General features: G+C 44.4%; 1 protein-coding gene across 4 annotated transcripts in view; it reads left to right on the plus strand.

Moving 5' to 3' along the window:
• The window catches only part of flna (filamin A, alpha (actin binding protein 280)), a 41,275-nt gene that overhangs the window by 24,376 nt on the left and 2,887 nt on the right, over positions 1–14,012 (plus strand). Inside the window, exons 25-43 of one of the 4 annotated variants that reach the window (XM_029124272.2) lie at positions 1,338–1,505; positions 1,908–2,031; positions 3,102–3,258; positions 3,369–3,558; positions 4,129–4,152; positions 4,776–4,855; positions 4,932–5,099; positions 5,725–5,799; positions 6,209–6,308; positions 6,833–6,973; positions 7,150–7,278; positions 7,365–7,538; positions 7,668–7,829; positions 8,474–8,677; positions 8,782–8,934; positions 10,291–10,413; positions 11,856–12,122; positions 12,981–13,118; positions 13,671–13,786. In XM_029124272.2, coding sequence (XP_028980105.2) covers positions 1,338–1,505; positions 1,908–2,031; positions 3,102–3,258; positions 3,369–3,558; positions 4,129–4,152; positions 4,776–4,855; positions 4,932–5,099; positions 5,725–5,799; positions 6,209–6,308; positions 6,833–6,973; positions 7,150–7,278; positions 7,365–7,538; positions 7,668–7,829; positions 8,474–8,677; positions 8,782–8,934; positions 10,291–10,413; positions 11,856–12,122; positions 12,981–13,118; positions 13,671–13,786 — 2,693 coding nt within the window. The remainder of the gene's footprint in view (positions 1–1,337; positions 1,506–1,907; positions 2,032–3,101; positions 3,259–3,368; positions 3,559–4,128; positions 4,153–4,775; positions 4,856–4,931; positions 5,100–5,724; positions 5,800–6,208; positions 6,309–6,832; positions 6,974–7,149; positions 7,279–7,364; positions 7,539–7,667; positions 7,830–8,473; positions 8,678–8,781; positions 8,935–10,290; positions 10,414–11,855; positions 12,123–12,980; positions 13,119–13,670; positions 13,787–14,012) is intronic. The other 3 variants (XM_029124273.2, XM_013136213.4, XM_029124274.2) reach the window with 3 other exon arrangements.

A 14,012-nucleotide genomic window follows, 5' to 3' on the forward strand; every position in this document is an offset into this window, starting at 1 on the left:
GTAATGTAATCTGATTACTTCTAATTACTTTTAGATTACTTTCATTTTAAGATGCATTGGAAAACAAATAGCAATAGCATACAACCAACTGAACACCTTTTGCGGGGTCATAGCTGGCCAAAAATTGAATTTGCATTTTACCTTATGGGTTGTGTAGGCTACAGTGCCTTTGGAAATGGGTTTATAAACCATTGCTTTTTACTTCAATATGATTGGGCTACATCTCTACATTACAAGCTAAAGGTCTGTCAGATATTCAGTCGTTCCAATGAATCCAATAAACCTCAATCTTCCAGAATCTGACTTTATCTGAACATAACCCAGAATCTAATGATGCTTAAGCCTATTTTTTTGGTGTTTTAGTCATGTTTTTAATTGCTTCAAAACATTGTTGAAAAATAAATGGTAATTACTTGAAAAGGTTATGGACATTGTTGTATATAAACATAAAGATATCCGTAGCTTTTTGTGCATTAAACTAAATCTGCAGTAGTCTGATTTGCTCCACAACCAACATTGTCAAAATGTTGCAGAAACCCCCGGCACGTGAATGCACATTTGCAATCATGAACACCCACATAGAAATAAGATAAGCCTGCACTCTTAGCTTAAAGTAAATGTCAGCAGCCAGTGATAACCAATGAACACAATTTCTCCTCAAATGTCCTGGTAAATTCCATAGGATTTATCTTAAAGGCAGCGCCATGTTACAGCTATCTAACAAATAGTTGCCGAATCTATTGAACAATTCCTGTAAAGGTTATTCGGTGCAACTCGTCCTGGCTGTGTTGTTCGGCGCATTTGACAAACAAACCTTGAAAAAGATATAACACCAGTTAGGCCTATTGCCTATCATTGTTCTGAGATAGATGCGTTGAGTAGATCACTAAATAACATGTTATATGACTAGGCTAATATCATAGAATATATAACCTACTCTGTTTTTACAAGCCAACCAACCAAAACTGGAGACATTTAACTGGCGCTTCCTTCATCACTAACTGGTTGTGCGCGTCCACCTTTGATGATCACACACAACGGAGGCGCACGATTAATATTTTAGTTCAGATAACAATGTTTTATAATATTAAATAATAAACTCAAACATACAACCTGTCATATTTTGAGCAAATATTTTTCACTTAAAATAATCCAAAAGTAATAATTTTTGTATTCTTTTTGTATAATGGACCCAGACATTGTTGAGGAGTTACTCCCAACTCTGTTTGGGTCCACATGTGTTAAGAGATGAACAATCTGTTACTCTCCAACTCTGAACTAGTTATGGTAGTTTTACAGAAGAAACTGTGGCTATCCATCTGTTTCTCCGTCTTCAGGAAGTCCATTCCAGGTGCCTGTCAGTGACACAGTGGATAGTTCAAAGGTGAAGTGCCAGGGGGCGGGACTTGGAACCAACGTGCGAGCCAACATTCCACAGGCTTTCACAGTGGATGCATCTAAAGCTGGAGTCGCCCCTCTGCAAGTTAGAGTTCAAGGACCCAAAGGTGGGGGTGTGTGGGTGAGATAAGGGGGGGTGTGTGGGTGAGATAAGGGGGGGTGTGTGGGTGAGATAAGGGGGGGTGTGTGTGTGTGTGTGTGTGTGTGTGTGTGTGTGTGTGTGTGTGGATAATGGTGTGTGTGTGTGTGTGTGGATAATGGTGTGTGTGTGTGTGTGTGGATAATGGTGTGTGTGTGTGTGTGGATAATGGTGTGTGTGTGTGTGTGGATAATGGTGTGTGTGTGTGTGTGTGTGTGGATAATGGTGTGTGTGTGTGTGTGTGTGTGGATAATGGTGTGTGTGTGTGTGTGTGGATAATGGTGTGTGTGGTGGATAATGGTGTGTGTGTGTGTGTGGTGGATAATGGTGTGTGTGTGTGTGTGGTGGATAATGGTGTGTGTGTGTGCAGGTGTGGTGGAGCCAGCTGAGGTGGTGGATAACGGTGATCAGACTCACACAGTGAACTACATCCCGACCAGAGAGGGCCCTTACTCCATCAACGTCCTGTATGCTGACGAGGAGATCCCACGCAGGTAACACACTGTTCTACACACGCCAATGTACACACAACACGCACAAACACGCCAATATACACGCAACACGCAACACACACGCCAATATACACGCAACACACACGCCAATATACACGCAACACACTTAGCCTTGTTTTTGGGGGTCTGGGGTAACAATGGGTGTAAATCTATCAAAATAAGATTCTTTTTCGTTGAGGTTGGCTAAAAGTATGCCTGTCTCATAGTGTGTTAGACACTGATCTAATATGACTTAAATTCTAAAATCTAAATAAAGAAATGAAAGTCCACTCTGTTATCCATCCAACACCAACAAAAGTCACAACAACTGCTGTACCTATGTAGCCCAAAATGTGTCACCTATAGTTTATAGTAAATTAACATCTACATACAGTATATTCTGTTTCTAAGCGAGATTTCTCTGAATCATTCTGAATATTTTCAAAAACAGATTTAGTCATTAGCTCATTCATCTTGGAATAAAGTCATCAAAAATGTATCAATTAAAAAAATAAACATTTAACAACAATCTCCCTTCCTCTGAACAGAATATGTGGCAGTACGTTAACTTCAAACGCAAACAAACATGAAACTGTGAAACGCGCACAGTTTTGCAACTGTATTCCTGATGATTATAGTGACAATGTCATTAATGGTAAATTAATAAATTCACTAGTTGGTTAGTGTTGTTGCTAAAAAACACGACCCCTATTATCGGCCACCTTACAAGGATTTACTTCTCCGACCACCAGAAATGTTAGCTACTATTTACAGGAGACAGCTCTTCAGATTAGCGAGTTACGTTCAAAGCATCAAACTCAATCGAACATGCTGCCAAATGTACACGATTCTATACAATTTGCAAGAAGTTTATGTGATGGAAAGGTTGATTTAAAAAAAGAAATTACTGAAAATATTGACTGATATGTTGATTTATTTTGGGGTGGCTAATTCATATTTTAGGGGACTAAAGCGCCACTAAAATGAGCCTAGCTACGTCTCTGTGCAACACACACCGATATATACGCACACACACACACTCACGCGTGGTTGTGACGGCCCTGTGTGTCCAGTCCTTACAAGGTCAAGGTTCTGCCGACCCATGACGCCAGTAAGGTGCGGGCCAGTGGGCCGGGTCTCAACACTACCGGAGTCCCGGCATCGTTGCCGGTTGAGTTCACCATCGACGCCAAGGATGCTGGTGAGGGCCTGCTGGCCGTGCAGATCACTGTGAGTACTGACCCAGCGGGCGACCTTCCCCTTTACTGTTCGCCATGGTTACACCACCAGCTGTCTCTGTGGTTGTTTCCTCTGACTGTTGTCATGGTGACTGTCTGCAGGATCCCGAGGGGAAGCCTAAGAAGGCCAGTATCCGTGACAACCAGGATGGGACCTACCTGGTGTCCTATGTGCCAGACATGACTGGGCGTTACACCATCCTGATCAAGTATGGAGGGGATGAGATCCCGTACTCGCCCTATCGCATCAGGGCCCTGCCCACTGGAGACGCCAGCAAGTGTACAGTCACAGGTAGGAGACAACTGACACTAGGGATACACAGTTTACAAACCATTTATTTTCATTGAATAACTTTTTTTTGGGGCCGTTTGTTTGTCTGGCTGGTCTCAAAAAGGAATGATATTCAGGAAGCATCTTACCTCACAGTATTTTTGTTTAGCTAAACTGTAAGGTTCTATTTGTTGTGCAGTAGCCTGGAACCCTGGTAATGATGTCCTAAATCATGACTGTCATCAGTGCACCTGCTTGCCCTGGGCTTTACTTACCTATGTTTATGTGGAAGATTTATTTTGACTGAATAAGTCAAAGACCTGAGTCAGTAAAAATAATCAACTTCCCATCACTATGACATCCTGTATCTTCCAGAACTTTGATCATGTATGTGCTCCTTTCAATCCTCCCCCCTCCTTTCCCTCCCCCCTCCTCCCCTTTCACCCCTCCCTCATCTCACCCCTCCCTGCTTCACTCCTCCGTCACATGTTTCATCCCTCTGTTTGGAGCACCAGATATTGCCTTTCACCCCTGACTGTCATTTTATTTCTCACTGTTTCGCTCCCCTGCTTCCACCCTTGTCCATCTCAGTGTCAATCGGCGGGCACGGCCTGGGTAAGAACAGTCTGATAGATGGATCAGTGATTCTCTGGTCTGTCTGTCTGTCTCCGTCTCTGATCCATTACTTTGGTCTGTCTGGCTATGCATGCAGGATGGCTCCGCCCATTTGTTTTGTAAAACTACCTGCCACTCATTCACTTACTCAACTCACGTGCGTGCGTGTCTGTGCGTGCGTGTCTGTGCGTGCGTGTCTGTGCGTGCGTGTCTGTGCGTGCGTGCGTGTCTGTGGGTGCGTGTCTGTGGGTGCGTGCGTGTCTCTAATAACTAATGTATAGTAGTCTAACTTAGGTTGGCATGGTTAATGGCATCGTGGGTAATGCAGTGGTAATGCAGCTGATAACTGTTTAACATTGTGACAGTTCTTTCCTACACGGCTCCCTTCCTGTAGACGAGGGCTGGTAATGTCTGCATGAGGATGGGGGGTGTCTGGGGGGGGGGGTGATAGCCTATTGGTTACAGTGTTGGGCCAGTAACTGAAGTTGCTGGTTCAAACTGGAGTCGACAAGATTAAAAATTGTGCTCTTGAGCAAGGCACTTAACCCTGATGGCTCCTGTGTGTTGCTCTGGGAATGGACCTCTGTTTAAAGGCTGAAAGCTAAAATGTCTGTACATCTCAGGAGCTGGTGTGGGTCCCACCATCCAGATTGGAGAACAGACTGTTATCACTGTTGACGCAAAGGCTGCTGGGAAAGGAAAGGTAAAGAAAAGCACATTGAGGTTCTTGTCAGTAACCACTCTGCTAGAGAACTGGTATCACAGAGTGTCTTCAACAGGTGACGTGCAGTGTGTGTACGCCAGAAGGGGTGGAGGTGGATGTAGATGTGGTGGAGAATCCTGATGGGACCTTTGACATCTTCTACACCGCCCCTCAACCTGGGGACTACTGCATCTGTGTCCGCTTTGGAGGGGAGCACATCCCCAACAGCCCCTTCCAGGTTACGGTGAGTGGACACACACACACACACACACACACACACACACACACACCACCTCTGTCTCTCACACACCTCTCACTTCGGTCACAGACATACATACTACAACTTGTCTTGATGTGTCATTGCAAGTAAATGACCTCTTGGCACCTCCCTTTCTCTACAGCAGCTGGTCATTGGTCAGTGTAGAGGCAGTGACGCATTCAGAACATTGCAGATAAAAATCAAAGAGAGATCTGAGACACTTTATATTGTGTGATGGTCTTTGGTTCTAAACTGTACATTTTTATCTGAACATTCTACAATGGTCACCTCAGACTAGTCAACCTAACTAACAGCTGTTCTATAATGGTCACCTCAGACGAGTCAACCTAACTAACAGCTGTTCTATAATGGTCACCTCAGACGAGTCAACCTAACTAACAGCTGTTCTATAATGGTCTCCTCAGACGAGTCAACCTAACTAACAGCTGTTCTATAATGGTCACCTCAGACTAGTCAACCTAACTAACAGCTGTTCTATAATGGTCACCTCAGACTAGTCAACCTAACTAACAGCTGTTCTATAATGGTCACCTCAGACTAGTCAACCTAACTAACAGATGTTGTGTTCCTACTACTTCCCCCCCATCAGGCATTGGAAGGAACCCCCTCTGATCAACTCCTCCAACAGCAACACAAACCCCAGTACTACAGTCAACAACCCTGGGTACTGCTCTCCCTCCCTCCCTCCTGTCGTCCCTCCCCCTGCTCCATCCTCCCTCCCTTTATCCTCTCTCCACACAGGGGATTAAGTGGCCATTTTGTGAATCATCAATGTGGCTCCACATTTGACAAAATGGCTGCCTTTAGGTTGTCTGTCTGCCTGCTGCTTCTGTCATGTCATTGGTGGTTTCATCATCATCATCATCATCATCATCATTATAGTCATCATCTCATTGTATCTCATGTGCTCTGTCATTATGTCATCAGTGTTGGGGCCTTCCTGTCTCTTATCAGTTACAGTCTGCTGTGTACCTCTTTCCCTCCTTAACCAATCCCTAATCTCATCCCTCTGGATTCCTGAGACCCTATAAGTTTCCTCAAACTCTCACTGACCTCTGCCATTTGTCTCCCAGGCAACAGACCGCCCAATGGGAATGAATGGTTTGGACGTGGCTGGACTTAGGCCATTTGACCTGGTGATCCCCTTCACCATCCAGAAAGGAGAAATTACAGGTAGTCAAGCACACACGCATTCATATACAAGCAGTGTGCGTGCACACACGCATTCATATACAAGCAGTGTGCGTGCACACACGCATTCATATACAAGCAGTGTGCGTGCACACACGCATTCATATACAAGCAGTGTGCGTGCACACACGCATTCTTTAGCTTTCTCCTCTTAATGGAGTGGTTTTAGAAACATCACTCAAACAATTTGGAGGCCATACGTCAATCTGTACCTTAATCCACTAGAAGATGCCTAGATGTTTTAAGATGAGAGGTGGAAATGCGCACACAGAGCATCACCTCAGTTCATAGCTCAAACATAACTAGGCGTTTTAAGCTGCCGTATGTTTTATACTTCAACTCTATTTGACACATGGTACTGGTGATTTTGGTTTTGAGCCTATAGTCATGTGTGTGAGGTCTACACTTCCCACTCAAACTAGATTTAAGCCTAGTGACAAATGATGCAGCAACAGGTCAAAGGTCTCTCTGTGTGGGGGCCTTTTCAAGGACTGTGTCTCTTCCAGGTGATGTCCACATGCCATCTGGTAAGAGCGCCAAGCCCGCCATCACTGACAACAAAGATGGCACAGTAACGGTCAAATATGCGCCAACTGAAGCCGGCTTGCACGAGATGGACATTAAATATGACGGGATACACATTCCTGGTAAGACCGACCACTGCTTCAGAGATTAACTAACACAAGTCCGTAATGGACAATTTATGACTGACAGTTTTACCTTTTATTTCTAAAAACAATGATGATATTTTGACCGTTTGCTGTCCTGCGATAGTATTTGTTGTTCTGGATGTGCTGACTTTGCTGGTTTTTGTTTTCTCCAGGCAGCCCCCTCCAGTTCTATGTGGACTACCTGAACAGTGGGAATGTGAGTGCGTACGGACCGGGTCTGATCCATGGAACCGTCAACAAACCTGCCGTTTTCACGGTCAACACAAAGGATGCAGGAGAGGGTAACAGACAACACTAGTTTAATAATAGAACGTTAAATAAAACTTATGAGCTGCCTTGATATAATTTACATTGTGTGTCTGTCTAGGTGGTTTGTCACTGGCGATTGAGGGCCCGTCTAAAGCCGACATTAGCTGTGTTGACAATCAAGACGGTACCTGCTCTGTGTCCTACTTGCCGGTTCTACCTGGAGACTACAGCATCCTGGTCAAATACAACGACAAGCACATCCCTGGGAGTCCCTTCTCTGCACACATCACGGGTAAGATGTGCACGCGCACGCACTCCTTCCAGGTTTATCAGATCGTCACTGAACAACATAATCATGAATATCAGTTCTCTCTGAAATGATTTCACTGCTGAAACCATTTATTCTTCATTTGTCTCTAAGGTGACGACTCCATGAGGATGTCTCATCTGAAAGTTGGCTCTGCTGCTGACATCCCATTGGACATCGGAGAGCTAGATCTGAGTCAGCTGACCGCCTCTCTGACCACGCCCTCAGGCAGAGAGGAACCCTGTCACCTTAAGATGCTGCGTAACGGACACGTCGGTCGGTCTGTCTGTCGGTCTCGTGTCTGTCTGTCGGTCTGACTGTCGGTCTCTCGTGTCTGTCTGTCGGTCTGACTGTCGGTCTCTCGTGTCTGTCTATCGGTCTGACTGTCGGTCTCTCGTGTCTGTCTGTCGGTCTGACTGTCGGTCTCTCGTGTCTGTCTGTCGGTCTGTCTGTCGGTCTCTCGTGTCTGTCTGTCGGTCTGTCTGTCGGTCTCTCGTGTCTGTCTGTCGGTCTGACTGTCGGTCTCTCGTGTCTGTCTGTCGGTCTCTCGTGTCTGTCTGTCGGTCTGACTGTGTGTCTGTCTGTCGGTCTGATTGTGTGTCTGTCTGTCTGTCGGTCTGACTGTGTGTCTCTCGTGTCGGTCAGTGTGTTAGGGCCATGGTGTGTGTGCTGCTATTTTAACCATTAAGACTATGGACTTTGTCTAGAACTTGACAGATGTCAAAGGGATATTGATTCATTGAGCGGTGTTGCCTCCCCACTATGGTGGAAAGTGTCAAATGAATAATTGGCTCAATAATAGTTAACTATATATTATAACTTACAACCAAAACCCCAATCTTGATTTTGCTTTCCTATTAAATTGTTTGCAGGCCAACCTTACCGGTCTCCTCACTGACTTGTTCTGTAATGTCCTCCAGGCATCTCATTTGTTCCCAAGGAGACTGGAGAGCATCTGGTGAACATAAAGAAGAACGGACGCCATATTCCAAGCAGCCCCATTGCCGTGATGATCAGCCAATCGGAGATTGGCGATGCTAGCCGGGTCCGTGTCACTGGCCCGGGCCTCAGTGAGGCCAAAACCTTTGAACCTGCGGAGTTCATCATTGACACGCGTGAAGCAGGTGTGTCTGGGACTTCTGTTTGTGCTTTTAGTTTATTTATTTCTTAAATTGTTTTGTTTGAATTTTCTTGCATTTTAAATGACGCTGTGCCACATGTTTTCCAGGCTACGGGGGTCTGAGTCTGTCCATTGAGGGACCCAGTAAAGTTGACATCAACACGGAGGACCAGGATGACGGCACCTGCAAAGTGACCTACTGCCCCACTGAACCAGGAAATTACATCATCAACATCAAGTTTGCTGATCAGCATGTACCAGGTAACAATGATACCATGTAGCAATGATACCAGGTAACATAACAATAACGACGATGCCAGTTAACCTTTATTTAACCAGGTTAGCCTCACTGAGATTAATAACCTCTTTTGCAAGAGAGGCCAAAATGAGAGCACATTACATCACAAAAATAAATAAACATGAATTTATGTGCAGTAAGGATGGACACTGAATAAGAACAGTTTAAAATATACAGCTCCAGAAAAAGATTTGACCACTGCACCTTTTTCTCTCCTTTCCAAAAAAGTTGAAAAGGAAAGTTCTGAGAGAGGAACGGATGCGTTTTGCAGTGGTTTCTTAATTTTAACCCTTCTGTTCCTCACTCAACCTTCCTTTTTTTTTGGAAAGGAAAGAAAAGGGTGCAGTGGTCTCTAATGTTTCTCTAATTTCAAGTCCTTCTGCAGCTTGTTCCATGACTATGGGGCTGGAGCTTGAAAGTCTTTCTTCCCTGAATCTGTACGTGCCTTTGGGACATGTTGTGGAAATTTCTTATACAATGTATTCTGACTGTATAAAGGAGTGAGTCCCACTGTTAAGATAGGTACAGGAATGTGTGGGACCTGGTATTTGCATAGGGGACATCTATTGTCTGTCCAGATGCAGATCAATGGGTTTTAGGACAGGATAGGAGAAGATACAGCAAGGGGGCAGTAAGGTCAGTTGGCCCCTTTGGGTAAACACTACAGTAGACATTATGGCAGGAAGGATAAGGTGGGGGAAGATAGCATTTGATAGAACAAAGGGAAAGGTGTTTGATTGACATGAAACAGATGGCAGCATCTTACCACACCCCTTCTTCCTATGTAATAAATACTGTCGAAATGATGTTTTTATTTAGAAACTATCCACCGTTACTTTGTAACCTGTATACTTTCTCCTTGCAAGCAACATTAAAACCGTTTATTGCGCAATTGATTTCTCCTGTCTTACCTACCATTTTCGTACAACTATTTGGATTTTAGAAATTGCCATCACAGACACTCCAAAGATTATTTGTTTTTTACACAGGCTGTACTTGTCTGCTGAACGACGTGTTTTCATAAGTAAAAAGGCAGCAGTCCCTTGATCTCATTAAGTAAATCTGGACCAGTGATTTAGTCTCTGCTGACCTAAAAAAGGCAGATTATCAAATAACGGGTGCCGTGGTGAGAGTTGTTGTTACAAATCTCAATGCATGACACTATGTCTGTAGCTCACAGTCTCAGTGATGCCTCTGTGGCATGCCTATACAAAATATCCCCTGAATCAACTTTAGCCTGAGCTAATGCCAGGTAACACAATGTTATTTCCATTATTTTTATATCTGCTTGTTGTGATTCGTTTGGGGTCTGTGTGCAGGGAGCGCGTTCACCGTCAAGGTGACAGGAGAAGGTCGGATTAAGGAGAGCATCACCAGGAAGAAGAGGGCCGCGTCCGTTGCTAATGTGGGCAGCCAGTGTGACCTCAGTCTCAAGATCCCAGGTACGTGATGGTGAGGTGATTCATGAGAGGTGAACGACCTGCTGGAGTCCTGGTGTGTGGCGTTGGTGGGAGCACAGTATTTAAAGGATTTCCACCACAGGAATGCAGAATGCTAACAATATTATGAAGTGTATTGGGGCATAATGTCAAAGGGAGTACTTTCTAAGCAGTTTGTCATCAAATTCACACTCCATTGATTTGGAGTCTACCTGGTCATTTTCTGTTTATTTTCGGTCCAGTCACTAAATAATTGTGAGTACTCTGGAGAGAACTCCGATATAAACCAATCTTCAAAGGTTTAGCAAATTTTGAAATGGTGTGGATTGTAGTCCATCCATCCTGATTCAAAATCTGTCTTTTTCACAGTCATGGAATGCTTCACTTCATAGCTATTGACAAGAGAAAAATAATACTGAATATCTATTATAGAACTAACTTCACCTCCCTCAAGTCAAAAACAAGCCTAAAGGCTGCAGTCGACAATCCGCCTCGTAATCAGGGCAACATTTTAGAAACACTCAATGACAGAGCTTTTAAAAAGTCTAATCGCGAGGGTATTTTGATTGTAGAAGAGCTAGTCAGGGATGCAGTCACTTCACCAACAAACAGAAACCACCCAGTAACACAGGAGATCAAGGTTGTGACAACCGATATCAACTCTACACTACTTGGCCAGAGGGGAAATGGAGCTATGCAACACAGACGAACTACGTATATCTCAGTCATCTGTCAGTAGAATATTACATCAAACCATAAACGCCCTTCCCAGACCCCATATCGTGCAACAAATCATTTGGTTTCCTCATGATGTTCAACAACTAGAAAGAAACTAAGCCAACTTCATGGCTATAGTTTGACAACCTGGTGTAGTTGGTGCTATAGATGGGACACATAATTGCACAAATTACTGCACCATCAAAACATGAGCGTGCATTTCTTTGAGCTGCCAGACGTTGAAGTCTGACAATTAGCTGAACATATCTTGACTAGTTAGTATATCATTCTTGGTTTCATGTTTAATCAGGGACACACCCTACATTTTTATTTGAATATCTTTATTTCAATATGGCAACATTATTCTACAGCATGGCTATGATGAATTGACCATCCCCTATCAGTGTGGGCATAGTAAGTAAGCTTGTTCGTGGAACATGACATCATCCATAGCAACGGGGTCAACCCCGCCCTTTTATCTTAGCTTCATATTTCTCCTCTGTCCTTAGTAAACTTGATCTTATATCAGCTCTGTGAATACGTTTTTGGACGAGAATCTTAGCGAGGAACTTTTAGTGTAGAGTCCTCATAGTGGTAAGATGCAATGTTTTGTGAATATGACCCCTGAACTACATGTTGAATAACATTTGCTACATTGCCAAGCTAGTTAGCTAGTCATCTAGTTGGTTTCTGAGGAGGCTGAATGTTTAACCGGTTTTGTTCACCAGAAATCAGCATAGCAGACATGACGGCCCAGGTCACCAGTCCATCTGGCCACGTCCACAAGGCCCACATCATGGAGGGAGAGAACAACACCTACTGCATTCGCTTCGTTCCCACGGAGACTGGCGTGCACACTGTGTGTGTGAAGTACGCGGGCGTGCATGTGCCTGGCAGCCCCTTCCAGTTCACGGTGGGACCCCTCGGGGAGGGAGGGGCGCACAAGGTCCGTGCCGGAGGTCCTGGGCTGGAGAGAGCCGAAGCTGGATTACCAGGTGGGTTTTTCTGACTGACCATATGTTGGGGACAAGTGGCATGTAGCCTTTAAGAAATAAATACAAATAAACAACTATTATCATTACAAAAAAGAACAGTGGCATGTAGCCTTCAAGTATTTAAAACAAATAGTACAGTGCTTAAAATACAATCAATCCAGTTTTTATGGCACAGCATTTCAGTTGCAGTACCCAGCTAAGACATGAAAGAAAATAACAACATTAAAAGGTAAACAGGCTATAGATTAGAATAAATGGAACACTGAACAGGCTCCAAGTATCATGTCCAGCAATGGCATACAGCCTTAAAATAAGAAAAGCACCTGACACTGGCATACAGCCTTAAAATAAGAAAAGCACCTGACACAAATCAAGGAACTGTATGAGATGTCCAACTCAAACTATATTGCTGTACATAAAAATAGCAACAGTAGATCTGCATGTCTGTCTTTTGATGTGCTTTGCTAAGTTGGACGTTTTTCTTCCTTTAGTCAAGTTTGAAGGCACTGTTCGCATATTGTTTTGCGAATTTATTACTCCCTGATCATCCGCCTCGAACACAAAGTACTTTCATACACAACTCTGACTGTTTCTTTTGGACGAGTCGAGGCGGAGCTGCAGCTGCCGTCATCTGTCATGTTTTAGTACTTACGGTTCTGTACAAAAACCAGTACCGTCATGTTTTCAGAATTTGGCATCGACATCATGACATCCCTAGTGTGTGTTGACATGGTGTGTGTGTTAACCACTGTGCCCTGTGTGTATTGATATGGTGTGTGTGTGTGTGTATTGACCACTGTGCCGTGTGTGTTGACATGGTGTGTGTGTACTGACCACTGCCCGTGTGTGTGTTTGTAGCTGAGTTTAGTATCTGGACTCGGGAGGCTGGAGCGGGGGGGCTCAGCATCGCTGTAGAGGGGCCCAGTAAAGCAGAGATCGCCTTTGAGGACCGTAAGGATGGATCCAGCGGAGTGTCTTACATCGTCCAGGAGCCAGGTACGGGTCTGATGGATCCAGTGAGCATCGGTGTCCTGGTCAGGGTGTGAATGGAAAGACATCTGTCTCACTGCTCCTGGAGCTTATGTCATGTTCCATTTTGAATCTTCACTATTCACAGTAACACCAGTGACTCATCCCAATAGCTTTGCCTTTGGGCTGTTCCCTTCCTCTCTGCTTAACAAACATCTCTGCTATATAGTAGGATATAACAGTGCCATCAAATTCAACATGGTTAATTAATCGAATAAATCATATTATTAATTTTTTCAAAACTTAATTTGCCAAAACAAAATATATACCTTTGGGAATATGTAGCCTACCAATTGTTTTTGAAGTAGGTTAGCTGATAAGCCCTTACCGTTTCACCAGCATGGAACTACTGGGTCAGATGGTGTTGGTAGCTAGACACTGACTGCAGGTTTGTCTCAGGAGTCCTAGCAGACTGCCGGTGTTTGTCAGGCATTGTATCAGTTGGAGTCATGGTAAGGACGAGTACATTGAAGCGATTCAGTTTGGCAGATACAGTGACGGCTGTTGTCTGTGTTACAGGAGACTATGAGGTGTCTATTCGCTTCAACGACGAGCACATCCCTGACAGCCCCTTCGTGGTTCCTGTGGCGTCACCCTCTGATGAGGCCAAACGCCTCACTGTTGCCAGTCTTCAGGTGAGGCTCGGACACACACAAACCCAGGCCTACACTACCCACAATGCAGCAGCAGCAGCCCGCATGGGAAGGGACAGGGCAGGCAGACAGACCCAGCTAACCTGTAGATTTTATGGCGTGAAAGAGCCAACCTCATGGAGTTTAGTCCTCCATGACTGTTTCCCAGAAGCATGTTATAGGGTCCAGTGATTGAAACAGATCTAAGCCTGAACAGACCTTTGGGGAA

The sequence above is a fragment of the Esox lucius genome, chromosome 12 (assembly GCF_011004845.1).
Source record: "Esox lucius isolate fEsoLuc1 chromosome 12, fEsoLuc1.pri, whole genome shotgun sequence".
NCBI classification, from domain to species: domain Eukaryota; kingdom Metazoa; phylum Chordata; class Actinopteri; order Esociformes; family Esocidae; genus Esox; species Esox lucius.